An 18,370-nucleotide genomic window follows, 5' to 3' on the forward strand; every position below is an offset into this window, starting at 1 on the left:
CTTAGGCCACAGCGGCATTTCGAAAGTCCATGCAAGGAATCTATCAACTGCGTCTTTGGGTAACATCTTGTTCCAACTTTGTCCATTGATACGCCAAATTTCCTTCAGCATAAAATGAGAACCTGCTGTAATTGGTACGACAAGAACAATTGGGTCGTAGACCTTTGACACAAGACTTAAGACCAAGCGCTGTGTTAAATTTTTCGTGATGGTGCTGTTAGTACCCCTGCTGACAACCAGAGTATCGTTGTTGTGATCCCACTTAAGCCCAAGCACGTGCATCCATTCTTCCTTGGATGAAGCGATGATTTTTGGTTCAATAGATTGAAGATATCCATTAATTCGGTCAGCGAGATCTGGGACAACGCTTACCAAGTTAGCAAGCTTGAGCCCACTTAGGTGGGGAAGTTGTACCATTTCCTTCGACCGAATGAGAACCCTTTCGTGGGATTCAACTGAATCTAAGTAATCGTCCATGTAGAATTTCTCAAGGACGGCTTTCACGGCTTCCGGATACTGTTTAGCATGATCACGTGCCTTGCGCGGTAGTGCGTAGTTAGCGCAGGTGGATGAGTGTTTTGCCCCAAAAATGTGGCATGTATACGAGTGTACCACAACTTTTGTGGTGGGGTACTCCCTCCTGAGAAAGCGCAAAGATGGCTGATCACACGGTAGCACTCAAAATTGCTGGATCTTTCCTTCGATGTCGGCTGATATGGCAAATGGATGTTGTCTGAATCGTATGAGTACATATAATCATATTCAAGTGGTTCCCATTGGCTATAAAATACCCATGTAACACATGGACTTCTGGTTTTCATCTTAGCCCTGTAATTTTAATTTTGTAACCGTTCTAATTTTAAACTTTGAGTAAAATTTTTAGGCCATTGCGAAATGTTTTTTTTTGTTCTTGTGTTTACTGTCCTAATAGGATAAGTTTTTAATGTTTTTTCCTCATTTTGTCGGTCGACTCAGAACTTTTTTGCCTTTTAAAATCTTCCCACACCCTTGTCAAACTTAGCTGACGAATTATTATCAACTTAGAGGTAGATTTCAACAAGTAATGAAATTGTGGTTAAAATCTTACAACATTTTAACCAAGCGATGCATAATCTGACAAAGACTGATTGGACTTTTTATTCGGTAATTCTACGAGTTGTTACAGGATAGATGTGGTTACATAAATTATTGTGTAGGGAGGTGCTTGAGAACAGACAGGCGATAATCATAGTGATGGAGTGTGCACTGGGAGGGGAGCTGTTCCAACACCTGCACAGAGTGAAACTACTGAGTGAGAGTGAGGCCAGGAGACTCTTCAGACAGACTGTCTCTGCAATATACTACTGCCACTCTGTAAGTACACACAATACACAAATCCACACCCCTACCATTCAAGTAAAATTCAGGTAAAATTAACTGAACTGTTCAAATTACCTACTTTTTTCAGGTAAATTTCAGTTAAGTTCAGTTAAAAGTTCAGGCAGTGATACCTGAATTTTTCAGGTAAATTTCAGGTATTTTTCAGGTGTTTTTCAGGTAAATATACGTGAACTTTTTTTAGAGTGTACTTCGTAGTAAAACATGTGCAAAATACACCTTTTAAACACTATACGCCACTCAAAACTGGTGAAACCTGACCTGGGTTACCCGTCACAACAAAATCTTGGTATAACACAAGGTCGTACATGATTCCCGTCAATCATAAATGGTCATAAATGGGTTCTTGGTAATGGTATAAGGATCGGAAAAGGAAAATGCGTATGATTTGAATGACATCATATATTATCATTGTATGATTACGAAGAAGTGGCAACCAGGTTCCGTGATGGCATTTCTGTGGCATCAGTTCTATTAGATGCTTTGTACTTATCAACGCAGCTCTTTGATCAAAAAGAAATGAGAAGTTCAAATCAAAGTTTTGCAATTCAGAGTTAGCTATATGCCATTACTTGGCCCAATTCTAATGTGCCAGCTGCGACATCTGAGAATTTCCCGCCCAAGAATTGATAATTCCTAGCTGATAATTTATTTCCGTTTATGGTGTCAATTTTAGATTAAATTTATTAGAAAAAATTGAGCCCTAAGATTTATCATGCTTTTTATACCTTTCTACGATTCTGACAGGCAAACTCCCCGATTCCTAAACTAAAGAAGGGTTCAACTTTTAATATATATTTCTCATAGACCCTTTTGGTTAGACCAATGTTCTGCTTCTTTTCTAGCTTTAGAACTCTTAATACTCAATTTTAAGAACAAAACTCTTCTGTGTCCTCGTTCCCTTTCTCTATCAGTTCAATGAAAACTAGGGAATTTATATTTTCGGTCATAGATATCTAGCAAGCCATACTGTCTACTTGGAAATAAGATTCCAAAAAATTAATTTTTCTGATGTTCTTAACAACTAACATTTCTTGGAAGAAAATAAGGTAAACACTGACCTCAGATGTGTGTTGCTCTAAAGGAGTACTCACGAAAGGGAAATTCAATCTGACCTTTAAAAAATTACAAAAAAATTTACATTAAAGCGTTTGAAAAATTTGTTGAAAGCTTCTTTTTTGCTGGAAGTTTTTGCACTAATAGGGCCTGCATTTTCAATCGTCCGTCTTTTCAATATTTTCATTGAGATGGATTTTTTTGTATCTGTTCTTATATTATTTAATTTTATTGCCTTTAATCCTTTTTTTTTCGTTTTGAGTTTGAAACCGTATGTTTGCTTTATTTTAAAGATGTAAATCAAAACTCTGTTTAAAATAACTTGAAGTGGAACAAAATAAATGTTCTAGCTTGTTGCTTCATTTGCTCTATTTTGAGCTCTATTTTGCTATGTTAAAAGTTTCAACGTAAATTGAAAGAGCAAAGTGCTTATTTTGGCACCTTATGTCTGTATGGAAAAGCTTCGATATCGATTCACAGCAGAAGAAAAAGAGAGGTCTATCAAAAAGGTAGTTGATTAACTCGGGGGCGGCAATTCAACTCCTTTGTATTTTTATAAATCCTGACAGTGTTCAAAATTTAAAGCATCAAAAGCAAAAGATGGAGAAGGTGACAAACATCAGATTTCTAATCCAAATAGATATAATAAATAGCAATCAAAATATGTCGTGTAGTAAATTTGAATCAGAATTAGAAAAAATTTAGAAACATTTAGGACAGCAGCTTCCCTTCCTCTACAAAGGTTTCTATGGATGCTTCTACTGCAGGGTGCCGTCGCAAGGAGCGTGTGCCACGGAGGCAGAGTATGAAATTACGCGGAAGCGTGAAACATATTTTTGTCTTAATGTACGTGATCACGCCGAATATGATTCTTCTTTCTTATCGCTGATCCTTGAAGACAATCTATGTATGTCTTTTGATGCTGGTCAATTGAAGAAAAAAATCCCCCCCCCCACTAAAGGGGTAGTCGGTTAGCTCTGGAGGGGGGGGGGGAGCAAGAGAAAAGTTTTAAAATTTTACATTTTCTCCTAGCAGGAGAAAGGTGAAATTAGATCAGGATTTCCCAGTCTGTTTCAGTTCTTGTTTAAGGCAAGCTATCGAAAGTGGTTGCCGCGGAATTACACTGCCGAAAAATTGGCTAAGAGTGGATTTTTTAATATGTTCTACTGTTGGTTTTTAGATAAAATTAGGTATGATTAGGATTTTAATGATCATTCTGCGATAAGTCAGCGAATGACTCTGATCAGATAAATAGCTGAGGTTACGTTTCTGGGATAAACAAATTTTATCTTCCGAAGTTCAGATTTTTATTCGATTTCTTACGGGTTAAAATATTATGTCTGAATGTAAATTACCGATCATCCATATAGATTTTTTTTAAAAAAAACAGCTCATTACAAAATATGTATCAAAAATATAAAATCTAAATGCACAATATTGCTGTCCCAGTAATATTTTCCCAAAATGTTAAACTTTGTTTGGTGCTTGCATTTTTTTCTCACTGCGAAGTAAAAGATCCGTATTTTAGCTCGCTTAGCAATCTGTACTGCTACGATGTCTATGCTCAAAAAGACTTGGAAGATAACCATTCGAATTATATCAAGAATTTAAAAGTTCTGAGGCGACAAAAAACATTATTTTTGGCAAAAACTGCTTCTGTTTATCTCTTTTATTATCAGCCGAATTTCAGTTGCACGAACAAAGTCAGGTTTATTTTAATCTTTTGTGCTTTTAGGTGATTGAAACAGTATGCTTCCTTGAGTTCTATTGTTTTGTGAAACATTAAATCGTGCAACAATCTACTACGTTCATTTTGATCAAACTCGACTACAGATTATCAATATTACTATCAGTCACTAGCTTCCTCATGAATCGTTGATAGGCCGACCTGAGTGTTAGTCTATATTACCCCTGAGCCCGAAATTCAGCCTTTTCTGAAAATCAGCTTTGTCCTCAACTTTCTCGTCGGATAACTTTTCACATTTTCTTTGTTTTTAAGTGAAAATCAAATGAAAAAATTTTATGTATAAAATTTAGTGATGCTAGCTGAAATTAAATTTAGAAACTATATAGCATGTGGTCTAGCCTTTTTTGGCCTTACAGAAGGGTATTCACTATTTTCCTTCGTGTTCCTCAATCGTAATTCTCAGTATCAAATTACCCGTATTTATAACCATATGGTGGAAAAAATTAACTTATTCAGCGGAAGGCGCCATTTTAATCTCTCCGCTGACAGAGTGATTAAGTTACTCTTTATTTCCTCAGCTGACGTCACAAGTCTTTACAGTGACTAACTCTATGCCGTCTAAATCTTCTCTTCAATATTGGTGGAACAGTTCAATTAAGCTGCTGTCTGTAATTATAATAGGGATTACTGATAGTGATAGACGTGGAAAAAGTATAGCTGGAAGCTGTGTTTCAAAGCTATGTTTTGTGAAATTTAAGAACGTTTGAAGTTGTCCTCCGAATGATGGCTTTATTAAATTTACTAATCGACCTTTTCGATACCTGGTTGGCAATATAAGAGGAAAAACCGAAATCTAAATTGAAAACTTCTTGCTGAATATTGGTATTTCTGAAGAATGACGCAAAGGTTTGAAAAATTTTAAGAAATTGTGTAACCCGCTAGTTTATCTCTCATGAAGAAATTATCTGCACAAAAATCATCGCTTGTAAAATGAAAAGCTAACATTTTCTGATATTTGGAAATAAAGTTGAAGTCAATCCAACGAAATATATTGTCAATTGGAAAAAATTGGCCACAACTTAGCAAAAATGAAATTTATACAAACCCATTACATAATAATTTTCCTTAATTGCTCTCAAACGATGGCTGTAGCAATTATATCAGTTCTGTGGTTTTTTCCTACAATTTTTCACGTAAACAATTTTTTTTCTGACCTATCTGACTTTTTGTCCTCGAAATTGGGATGAACAGGTAACGCCCAGAGGGCATTAAGTGCTCTTAGAGCCCTTCTTCAGCTCACTAGTCTTCAAATATGCCATTCACAGAAACTGCAGAAACTGTTTTGGAGACGTATACTCGTGATGTGAAGGGCAGTTCTCAGAGTTTGACCCCCCCCCCCCCCACCACACTTCACCCCTCTCCAATATCATCCCCGCCACTTACTTCACCTCCAATACTCACTCCTGTACATGGTTCAGGCCGTAATGGCGTGGCAACATGCAGCCAAAGACCCCCTTCTTTGCTGTTAAAACTCGGTTTACTTGCTGTTTACTCGTACCCCGTTTTTTAGGGTATTCCTACTGAGCAATTAAAAAAAATCTTTTCTTCGCCTTGTTTCGCATTCCATTGAAATGTTAAGAACATTTCTTTGAAACGCAAGTTGTCTCAACCGTTACGCTTTAACGATTTTATTTTTTGAGCAGAGGATTGTCAAGTCAAATAATTGTTCCGACTCCACTTCTTTTGTTCCAACCTCACTTCGTTGAATCTGCAATCAACTAGGTTTTTTTAGTAATAATTTTTCTGATCGATATGACTATTGCAGAGAGTTGTGACTGCTATCAATAGAAATACCGTCAAGCGTAGAATATATAATGAGGAGTTTCGGAATTTCGTTTTTTGTCATGGAGTTATAGTAGTTTAAATTTTTCTCAAATTCGGTCGGTTTTAACTTCTTTTCAACTTTTTGAAACTTTTGTCAATTTTCATTGTTATCAATATGACAAATATACTGGATTAAAATCATTATATTTTTCTCGCTTTTTTAAATGGTTTATCTCATTTTAAAGAAAATGGACACAAAATCAGTTATTTTGGCTAATTTTTGCTGTACAAACTAATCTACCGGATCTCCATAAAGTACAACAAGGATTAATTGAACATCTATTTTGTTACAAGGCAATGTGGAACCGCAATTTTTAAGTCGGTCTAGTTTCTTTCTGGCCAGTTTTATCGCCAATTAGTGTCTATTTTAAACAATTTTAATCTGTTATATCTTACTGCTTACAAGTCCCATTTTTATTGTAAGGAGGTCCAATTCAACCTATATAAAGCTTTTTTAAAAAGTTAAAGATCTATATGACTTTAACCTCACATACATAAGGATTTGTGCATGTTTCAGTTTGTCCCGTATATTTTGTGTTTTTTTTTTGTGATGTTTCCAAATTGTTCTCATTAATGGCAGGCCTGATTGACTTCCTTGTGGAACGTAATCAAACTTTTTAGAGTTTCGACTGCTATTTCGTTTTATACAACTTTAGAGCTCTGTTTTCATATTGTATTAGGGAGTTTTTCCACTGCCTGATCGTTTTCTGTTGTCTTGCATATGATTATCATTAAAACCATTTCCATCGGGTTTTTAATTAAGCTTTAACTAGTTTAATTAGTGTTTTCAGTTGATAACACAAGGCTTCACGACTTCAGTTTTTGAATTTAGCTTCCTCGCTTCTTTTGTCGTTCATCGACTTGTAACTTAGGGCCAATAAAGACAAGTTTCCTCTGTTTTCTAGTAAAACATTAGTGAATAAGCATTTTAGCGGTTTTAGGTTTTACGTATCAATCATGAAACAGATTGTGATTGGTTTTTAAAGGGATCGGAACATCATAAGCAATTGCACAACGTCGAAAGGGCTTGTTTTTTAATATGCTAGTCAGTTTACGTCTTAAAATTTGCGCAGAAGAAAACTATTTTTTTAAAGAAAACAACTTGCTATAATAAATGTTTCATAAAGTTCGGCAAAGTTTTTTCCACGATGAAATAATTTTTCGCTAATCATAAAATAGTTTGCATCTTTTTGGCGCGCTGATTATTTTAATTGATCGATCTCTAAACCTTCATTCCTTACATATTATTTTTTGATATTATTTAGTTTTCATTCTCTAGTCTTTTTGGTTTAATAATTGTCAAATAATTGAAATTTAATAGATAGCGACTATTGTCAGATTCTAAACGTTTATTTTTTTATTTCTATCTGTTGAACAGAACCTTTCCGCAATCTACAGTCTAACACGTCTGATCATACTCGCGAAACTTTGCTGTGTCTGGCAACTTATTTTTGTCGAACCGCAGTTTTAAGGTAACTCACGGATTGATCAGTATCTCATCTTATAAGCACATCTTTAAAATTTTACTCAAGGGGTCGATTCAAATGTTCTGTTTGTAATCAAAGTTCGTTGACTGCAAATATGAAACATGATTATTAAAAGAGTTGAGAATCAAATTTCTGATAAACAAAATATCTCTGTTCAAAGCACGCATTATAATAAAACTGTGATAGCTGTTTGAAGACGCAGCAATTATACCGCGGATTTTCATTCATCGATCATAATCGATTATGCTGTTGTTTTTTATTTGTAGACATATTTTTCTAAAAAGAAGTTTTGAATGCACTCTTTTGTTACAACCCTAGTCGAACTCCGACGCTTATCTTGCAAGATCTTGCAAGATTCTTGCAAATGACGCTTATCTTGTAAGATCTTGCAAGATTCTTGCAAATGACGCTTATCTTGTAAGATCTTGTAAGATTCTTGCAAATGACGCTTATCTTGTAAGATCTTGCAAGATTCTTGCAAATGACGCTTATCTTGCAAGAACCTTACAAGATCTTGCAAGATAGACGTCGAAAAAAGTTCAAGAAAAAATTGAAATTTTAAAGTCCTATTAACTCAAAGATTTTTGCATATCCGAAGGCTATCTTGCAAGATCTTGCAAGATGGTGCGTAATCTTACAAGACTCTTGCAAGATTCTTGCAAGATAGCCGTCGGTATTAGACTAGGGAACTCTCAATTAACGGATCTTTTCCGTTTGTGCCCCCCAGCTTAGTGGGCGCATATAATTTGCGCCCCCAGATGCTCGTGCCATATTTTTATATAATGATTTACTATGTAATGACACGTGCTCTGTAACGGGGGGGGGGGGGGGGCGGGGGGAGAGGGCATAACGTACTGAAGGGGGGGGGGCAAAAACGGAAAAGATCCCAATTAACTTTCGCAAACTTCTCAAAAGTGCAAAGTGTTATATTAAATGAAGCGGACAGCTGACAATTTGTTGCTGACTATTTGTTCAGCTCAATTATTCAAAATTATTTGAATTTTGAACAAAAGCAAATTTGTTCATCACGGAAGTCATTCTATACCAATTCATTCGACTTCACTTTCCTATGTTAAATGTGAACAAAAATTTTAAGCTCGGAACGCTTTTTTGATTGCTTAAGAAACGCCTCAATATTCTTATTTAGAAGTCCATAACGGAAAAATATCAAAAGGAATAAGTCAAGGAAAAATGGCTTGAAAAAGATCAAAAACATGCATGGATAATTTACCTTTTCCTTTTGAAAACAAATAAGACGAAATTCTCTGCATTATTTGAAGGTTGAAAGAACCCTTAATCTCTTTTGGGAAGGCTTTGATGGTGCTTGCTCTCCTGCTTTTGTTCAGAATTTTCCCGTTTTTATGAAAAGATTAAAATGTCGTTTGTTCCTGGGAAAAATATCAGTTGTTTGTTCATGTTGTAGTCAGCCGTTTAATTTATATGTAACCAAATCAAGATTTGAACCGCTTTTTCTGACCCCACTTCGAAAAAGCAGATCTTGCAAAATAAGAATCTCGCCTAAATGTGGGAAGCGAAGCTCAACATGCATTGCTCTAGTTGAGGTGTAGACTTATGAAAAGACCGTCTTCGACCGATATGAGGTATGAAAAGATTTCCGAAAGCAAATCCAATTGATAAATGATATTTGCAAATTTTTAGAATAAAAAGTTATTCCCATAGTAATATGAAAACTGTCAATCGTACGAACATAGTACAACGATCATATTTTTAAACATAGAATTTCACGTTCATGCTCTTCGATATTTTTTCTGACATTGAGGTTTTGTACCATTTGCCCCAACGACTATCAGTTGAATTTTCTGCCCTGATCTGCATTTATAAAATCAATGACTCAGCTGACCATAGTTTAAAGTTGAGTCAGTTGTGTGTGCAAAAGGAACCTGATCAATATATGACCATATGATGCATAATTGGTTTTTGAACAACTCACTTTACAAATCAGTTTCTTGTTTATGGCAAATTCAAAAAAGTTAGTTCAACCGCAACGGAAGTTTTTTTGAGCGTGAACTTTGATTTGGTCACGCAAACAATATGCTGTCAATTTTCAATTGACAATATAGTCGACGATTGCTCAATTTGTGTGGCCAGAGCTAATTAGATTATTCAGATAGAGTGATTGCGGTTTCCCCTGTGGAACAAACCGTGAATGATTGATGATTATTATCTTGGGAAAGGAATGCGGGAAATATATTGAGAGTATGGAAAGCTAATTCGTGGAAGAATTCTATACTGTCTGTCTGTTATGCGTTGAATTCTGAATAGCTGATTTGTTATTGTCCGTTACCTGTCATTGTTGAGAGGCCAGACAGTGGTGATGATTTTTATTATTGGAGGAAGGGATGGAAAAATGTCATAGGAAGCAAAAATCTCAATTTATGAACAAGTCAGTACCGTTGAAACATGAAGAGTTGCATGTACTCGGTTAGACAACTACCCAGCTAGAATTCTTCGCTTTTTGAGAATAAATTTGCTAAGAGATTTGCTTAAAAAGATCTCTGGTATCTTACGTTTTGATGTGTTTTAATCTTACTATGTTTAATTTAAAACTTTTTTTACCATTATTATTATTTTAAAAAGTGAAGCCGGTTATCATACATTTTGAATTGCTAATGGGTTTAAATTTATTCGACCACTTGCAACTGGTTATAATTCTTTAAATCAAATTCAGGAAAGAATCTAAGAACTATCATTCGAGATAGTGTAATTTATGACGAGGATAATCAAAGTTTAGTAAGAATTAACTGGCAATTGTTTGCCTGCTTGACTCAACAAAACTATTGACTAGCAGTTTTCAAATAGATAACTTGTCATATTCGAATAAATCAATAAATGATTAATTTAAGAAAAAGTGGAAGGTTCTTAGCGATGCTGTTAATAATAACCACAATTTTTTATAATCAATTTTACTCCCTAATTTTATCAATATATGTAATGATTATATTGTATGTTTCAGAAGCTGATAGCACACAGAGATTTGAAACTGGAGAACATCTTATTGGACGAACATATCAACGTCAAGGTAATCCATCACCCCCCCCCCACCCCCATAATTTATATTTCATCACATAAAAGTGATGAAATATCAATTATCGAGGTCATAAAGTACTGATATAGGAAATGATTCCGTTTTTACTGTGCTTGAAAAAGTTCACTGGTGTGTGTTTAGATAGCCGATTTCGGCCTAAGTAGTCCGTTCACATTCGACGGATACTTGACAACTTTTTGTGGCAGTCCACTCTACGCAGCACCCGAGATCGTCACCGGAACCCCATACCACGGGCCAGAGGTACCCATATCCCATACACATACATACAAATAAAAAAAATACATATGCAAATACAGGTAGTCCCATAACATTCAACGCTAGAGAACGTTTCAAAATCTCCTGGCATGCAAATGAACATCAAAACGCGGATTTAATTTTGAACCTTGACCTTTGAAACGTTCGATGGCGTTGCAATTTTATGGGATTAACTATGAATAAATGCTCAATTGCCCATATTTGCACAAAATTACCTAAAAGGTTGGTTCCTGGAAAAGTAAACTGGTTTATATGTCCGGAAAAAACCAGAAAAATAACTGAACTATCTCTGAATCGAACAGTAACAAAAACAACGCAAAAAAGATCCACTGACCTCAAGATTTCGAAAGAGGGTATGCTCTCTCGAAAAAACTGAACAATTGAGTGTATTCTGTTTGGAAGGGTTCTGTCCGCAAATAATAGATATTTTGCTGATTTTTACAATTGTTAACAAAAGTCGATTTTTAAATTATTTCAACAGAGTAGAGTGTTTTTTCTGCAACTCTATTCACAATTGTTTTCTTGTTCCTATTTTCAAGTGGGTTGTGCCGAAATTACAAATATAACTGATTGCAAAATCAGCTGATTGAAAAAGGGTTGGATCAAGTTTTTAGAAGACCATTTTCGGGTTTCGCATCAAATTTACGTTACTTTACTATAAATTTCTTCAATTCTCAATAGAACTAAGAGATTAAATTAAAGAAGCATTATACATTTAAACGGATAATTGGTAAGCTCAATTGAAAGTCTTTGATGCAAAATTGACTCTAAGGTCAGATTTTGGCAGTATGTCTTGAAAAAATTGAAAATTGCGAGCGAATTATTGTTTTATTTTGTAGTGGTGCTTTTAAACTGGTTTGTTTCAACTTCACATATAGTGCACTCCTGGTCAATTTATTCAATATAGCCGTCTAAATCCGCGTTAATTTTTTAAAACAGGTTGCGTGGGTGATTACTAGGCTTTTTGAAATGAGATAATTTAGTTTAAACAATTCAAAAATGCCATATTGGAGACTTAGTTATTAATTTCACAGGATTTCAGTGTAAAATTGTATTATTCTGACATTCGCTGATGTTTCAGAGAAGTTTGATAGGAGATTCTCATAGGTTCTTATACCAACACTAAAAGTGGATATGGATCAGTATTAACTACTGCTAAGTGTGCGTAAACTGGCAACAAGTCTATTGATTCTAATCCTTTGATCTCGTCACTCTTTTCCACACGTTTGATGTCGGCGGCTGCCACTCTTTATGAATTAATTTTAGAAAATTCTGTTTTAGCTGAGGGATTTTAATGAAACTATTAAGTTGGATTAATTAATAACCAAAACGTAACAATTTAAAAATTGAATAATTAGTAACCAAAACGTAACCACTGAGATGACAAAGGAATGGTACAAATTGGTGCAAAAATTAGTGACTCGATTTTGGAGATTAGTCGCCGATTTACGCATTGCTACTGTTGCTAAACCTAGCATCAAGGACGCAACAAATTTAGCTTCAATTTTTTCACATTTTATTTGCAGTGTTTGCTTTAGCTTTGTCACATATTTCAGCAAATGTTGTTTTCTAAACGAAAAGAAAGAAAAGGATCCAGCCATCTGGCATTGTATTATCGTATTGCATAGTTTTCAGTCTTCCGGCTCATTAAGTGAGATGAGTCATTGTGTTGAAATTTTAAGATCAAATCTTAAAAATTGCATTTCTTGAACTGTGAGCATTGTGAGAAAACAACAGAAAACAACATATGAGATTATTAGGTGTATTCTTGTCTAGTTTATGATATGATTTGTACCTCACGCGGGAAATATAAATTGAACTGTTGCAAGCAGACGAGAAACCGTTATTTGGATTGTCGGAGAAATTAAATGATACTTTGTAATTTACCTCTCATTCATAACTAAGTTGCTTTAATCAACACCTGTTGCAATAATAGCAGTTAAATAAACTGCCAGTGTAAAAAATTTTATTGCCCGATTGACTTTGGAAAGACACTTCAGCATTAGATTACGAGTTTATCACACTCTTTTATCGCCACTTTTACTAAGTAAACCGTGGCGATAAAAGAGTGGTGATAAACTCATAGTCTAATGATGAAAACAGTTTGATAAACTTGAAGTCTAAAAAAAACATGATCGCAACAGGCGTTGATTGAAAAAATTACCACACGGTTGTTATCGCCCTCGAAGTACTATAACACCTCGGCTTCGCATCGAGTTTTATAACTTCTCGATGGCGATAACAACCGTGCGGTAATATTCATATGTCAACTATCGTCGCGATAACAACTGTTGCATAACCTATCGATGAAATATCTTGTTAACGCCCGATGAAAACTGCTAAAATCTGAAAGAGTTGGGAAACTCTGAATAGGATTCTTTCTTTTGCAACTGATAACTTCTGGATAGCGATAAAAAAGAGTGCGTTAATATTGATGAATGTATTTCTAGATCGACTGTTGGAGTCTGGGTGTGATCTTGTACATCTTAGTGTATGGAAAGATGCCATTTGAGGCACCAGATGGGACCAACTACCTGGCTGAACTCTGTCGCAAAATCATCAAAGCAGACTACCCAGAACCCCCAGAACCATCCAGTAACTACCAAACTGGCCAATTCTTTCTTTTCTTCCCTCCCCTTGACCACCCTCAACCCCCCCCCCCCCCACACACACACACACACCCCATCCCAATAACTTCCCACCACAGATAGTTGATAATTTTGCAACGTTACAATTGAGTGTGCAAATTATAATTGATATTACCCCATATCAGGCTATACTAATCCTCATCAGTGTATGAACCCTCATATCCGACTATTCCTCCTTTACCGATCCCCGGACCTAACGCCAAGTCAAGCTCAGTACTCGGCAAGGCTAATTACAAGTCTCATTTCATTGCGGGGCTATTCATTGATTCATCCGGCTCGTTTACTTTCTAGAAAATTTGGATCTACATACTGTGGGCTGTATTCTGCTCATCAGCTCAGTTTTTAAATATTGCAATTAATGGGCAGCCTTAAATGCAGGTTCCCACCTTCAAAATCAGATAAAATAGTATGTGTGAATCAAAGACCGATCACCTGTCTTGAAAGTTGTAGCTAATCGTACAATTGAGTATACTAAGTATACCACTAACTGCCACAAGTGTGGCTATTTTCATTCAAATTTAATATCCCAACATTGCGTTAAAAATTTGGAATCTTAAGCTTTGGGATCTTGCAACCGTTGGTCCCTCAGTTACTCATCCTCAAAACCAACTTTGTTAGTTTCATCAAAAGTTTTGTGAAAAGAGTGTGTTATAAACAGAACCAACCTATTTCATAAGCATATTTCTGGGCGCCTTCTGACTTCTGAAAACTATGGGTTTCAAATTAATTTCCCTAGTGCTTTCTTCATTGTAGAAGTCATTTCAGATACGTCTAGAAAAATGTAATCGCTACATTTCTTGAATTGAACTGAAAGAGCTCGTCACACTAAAGTTCAGGTAACTTTACCTGAAAAACACCTTAACTTACCTGGAACGTTCTGGTAGCTGTGCTGTACCCGAACTTGTCTTAACTTACCTCACTTTACCTAAAAATTATCTGCAAAAATAAGGGGACACCAACTAAATTCGCCTTAAAACACACCTGAGCAGTTATGGTTAAATTACCTAAAATAACCCTCGAAAACTTGATCTGAACTTTAAAGGTGAATAATAACAATTATGGTAATCTCACTTGTTTGCAGACTTTTATAAATTATAATTTTTTTCAACTTTCGCTGGAAAAAAAATATAATTTGTATGCAATAAATTGATAAATTGATAAAATATAATTGATGCTAAAAATGAGTAGCAGTGAAACACAAACCGTTTTCTACGGTTTGAAAAGTAGTTTTGTTGATGTATTTTGTTAATGTCCAGAAAAGACAATGTTTTGTTTACTGTTCTTTGGATCTGTGGCATCAGATTTCTCTTTGCTCCATGCAAACTTATTTTTTAGCAAGCCCCAGCACATTTTTGGTAAATTTGCAAAAATCTGCAATTATGTTCAGTAGTACGTAACAAAAATTTAAGATAATTTAAGGTAATTTTACCTTATCAAAGTTTAGGTAAATTTTACCTTAATTTTACCTTAACAACAGTTTAACTAAACTACGTTGAGGTAAGTTTATTTTAACTTTTTTAGTGTGTATTCGCCTTGTAAAATGTTTTTCCAATTTGCTCGAAATGAAGTATGTCCGAGCTTTTTTTCCGACGACCCAGATAAATGGCGTTGTATCATTCGTTTTAGTAATTTTTTTCGTTTTAGAACAGAAAAGGAGGCCGATTAAAGTAGGTTTGACATATAATTTTTTCATTATCACGGTTTATTTATGAAAAACAAACATCGAGTCGTTTCCAGAATGCTCATATCTGTAAATTAGAGTGTAGAAATGTTTTTCAAAATCAGTAATCACTATACTCAATACATCTGGAAACATTTGTTAGATTTTTCTTACAATTTATTTCCCCTAGATTGGTATCAAGCTGTTTGCCAACTAACCTTTTCAAGAACGGTGCTTCATGTTTCCTCCACAATGGTGTCTTCAATTCAAAAACTGATTTTTATGCAGTCCTCGAATATTTTTCTCTGATGATCTTTTTCTAAAACATTTGGAAAAAGAAAACGAGAAAGTGAAATCAGGAAGTACACGACGAATACATATTAACACAGTCGCTATAACGATTTGAAATTTATCAAGCCTTGAGATAAAGCCGATTCGTTTTTAACTTCGAAAGAAAGATGACAACCGTGTGGTATATTTTTAGTCAACTCTCGTTTTTGTCTAAATTTTTTGTTTTGTTTAATTGTCATGGCTATGAGTAGAATACAAGGTCCTGCCACTCTTTTGCAGCCACGACTAATATATCAGCAAAATTGAGGAAAAATAATTGCCTAACGTTGTCGTCTAAAATCATTGATAATTTTTGTTGTATCCATTGGTTGTTGACCAGTTATTTGATTATTAATTTACACAAAAGTAGTTATCAATAGGATTTGATCCTAAAAGTTGTCTTTGATCATCATTCACGGCAAAATTGAACCCGTGCTCAATTTCTGATAAATTTTGCTTCAGGTTTCTTAATAATTCTTAATATTTTTTAGGCGAGTATATTGAGTAAGGTATTAGAATAAATCAGAATTGCATTTTTTCAGCTGTTTTTTGCGGAGTTCACCTTGATTTTTTTCGATTGAAATTTGATGGGTTGTTTATCGAGAAGACTAAAAGTCTTTTTTCTGTTTTATCCAACTGGTTTCAAAGTATTGTTAATTTAATTTTTCATTTCGACCAATTCTCACATTAGGTTTGTCTTTTTTTAGTAGAGCTCCGAAAGTCCCTCAAACTTTGACTCTGTCATCTTACATGCAATTTCTGACCGAAAACGGGCAAAGTATTTACTATAAGGTATCGAGCCGCACCCCCAAAAATGATTTTGGGAGAACAATTTTCAAAAACTTATAACGAAGTGAAAAATTGGTGTTCAGTTGATAGATAACTTATGGTTCATTTCCAAATCAACTAGGTGGTTTAATTTTTGCGTTGCACTCAAAATACATATGGGAATTATTCAATGAAATCAGGAGATTTATGTGAAATCTCACAAAACAATTTTATTATCGGGGCGGTCATTTTCCATAGTTTCTTTATAGCAAGACAAACTCAACAAAAATCAAAGAAAAACAACAGGCATTACTTACTACCAAAACTCAACTTCTATCCATTTTTTAAAAACTGAATAAAATTTAGGTCAAAATAGCGTCCGATTAAAATTAAACTACGCCAAATGACTTGAATTTCACAAAAGATATGCGACCTGTAGTTATTGAGAGTAACTAAAAAGCAGACATGAAACAGAAATGGGCAAAGTTAGAAAATAAGTTTACACTTTTTCAGAACCATTAGTTTCAAAGTCATGAAAGAAATTAGCTATCAATTGAAGTCATTCAATCACTTCAATTGTACCTTCAAACAAAACATCGAAAACTGTCAATACTGAGATTCTCATACAACTACAAAAAGAACATACAGATTAGAAAATTAATTTCAATTTTGCGAGAAAATGGGTTACAACCAAGCTTATAAGATCAAAATCCATCGACTCAAAACATGAAATTTAATCAATTGCGCCCTATTTCAACGGCATGGATATGATATGTAACCTGCCTTTTACGTCCCATGGATGTGATGATCAAACAAGGCAGCAAAAGAGAACCTTAACAAATAGAAAATGTCAAAACAAAAAAAAAGTTTACGAAAACCCGTAGTATCAACGCCAAGAAATTGAGTAATTAAAATGCAAAACAGCTAAAAACTGCATTAAAATTTATTTGAAAAACAATGCCACCTCTCTTTTTTAACGAGACTTTGCTAAAAAATTGCGAAAATGAGATTGAAATTGGCAATTCTGAAAAAATTTTTATTTTTTTTGAAAACAAACGTTAAAACATTAGGACATTACAAACAGAAGCTTTAAACTAAAAAATGTTAAATAGTTGGACTTACTTCAAATTACTTTACAAAATCATATAAACAAAGCGCCATTAAAATCCGAAGATTTTTTGAACCAAAAAATCACACAACTCGACCAAAACTCGCTTTGCTCTTGCTGCTTTGCTTTGCTAATCGCTAGTTTAACCAAAACTTCATTAAATCAAAAGTATATCATGAATATTTGATACTTTTTGTGTTCTGTTTTTGTGTTCTGTAGGTATGAACTGAAGCCATTAAAGATGTTCATTAATAGCCTCTTAGATACAGAGTTATACTTTTGGATAATTAAACTCAGACAAAAGACTACAAAAAGAGCATCAAATGTTGACCAAAAAAACTGAAGATATCTTTAAAAGTTTAAGAAAACAATTTGTTGGAGGCATTAAAACCATTAGCTTTACTCATAAAACACAATGTTGTTTCAATAGACCTTATTGTAACAATGAAGGACCTCTTTTTTGAATTTTTGAATGAAAAAAAAGACGTTCTTGAAAGACCCAATATACAATCTGAATCCTTTTTCATTGCCAAACTCAACGACGAGACCAATACTGGCTTTGCTATGGCTGAACAGGTTTTATAAAACGGAATTGTTCTAAAATAAAGCGCAACAGTTTTTTGGCAAACAAAAACATAAGTCAAAAATGTTTTATCTATATATATATATATATATATATATATATATATATATATATGTATATATATATATATATATATATATATATATATATATTTATATATATATATATATATATATATATATATATATATCAAGTACGCATTTTTTTGTATAAAAATTTGTATGCAGAACTCTTTTAAAAGAACTGAAAGGGAGGTACAGTTAGCCTATATCTGAGTAAACGAAGGTTTTTTCAGCAGATTTTTTTCTGCATCACTGGTCAGACTGGACAAAGTGGGCCAAATAGCATATTTGATGCCATTTTTTTATTTAAAAAAGGAATTAATGCTGAACTCTCAAAAATTCATCCAAACTTTTTGCCAAAACAGTTGCTTCAAACTATTCATTCAATCTGTTCTATC

The 18,370-nt window shown here is 34.3% G+C and overlaps 1 protein-coding gene across 1 annotated transcript in view; it reads left to right on the forward strand.

Moving 5' to 3' along the window:
• The window catches only part of LOC142345827 (uncharacterized), a 49,192-nt gene that overhangs the window by 18,234 nt on the left and 12,588 nt on the right, over nucleotides 1-18,370 (forward strand). Inside the window, exons 3-6 of the mRNA XM_075398228.1 lie at nucleotides 1,197-1,353; nucleotides 10,466-10,531; nucleotides 10,679-10,798; nucleotides 13,264-13,408. Coding sequence (XP_075254343.1) covers nucleotides 1,197-1,353; nucleotides 10,466-10,531; nucleotides 10,679-10,798; nucleotides 13,264-13,408 — 488 coding nt within the window. The remainder of the gene's footprint in view (nucleotides 1-1,196; nucleotides 1,354-10,465; nucleotides 10,532-10,678; nucleotides 10,799-13,263; nucleotides 13,409-18,370) is intronic.

The sequence above is a fragment of the Convolutriloba macropyga genome, chromosome 9 (genome assembly GCF_964194025.1).
Source record: "Convolutriloba macropyga chromosome 9, txConMacr16.3, whole genome shotgun sequence".
In the NCBI taxonomy this organism is placed as follows: Eukaryota; Metazoa; Xenacoelomorpha; order Acoela; family Convolutidae; genus Convolutriloba; species Convolutriloba macropyga.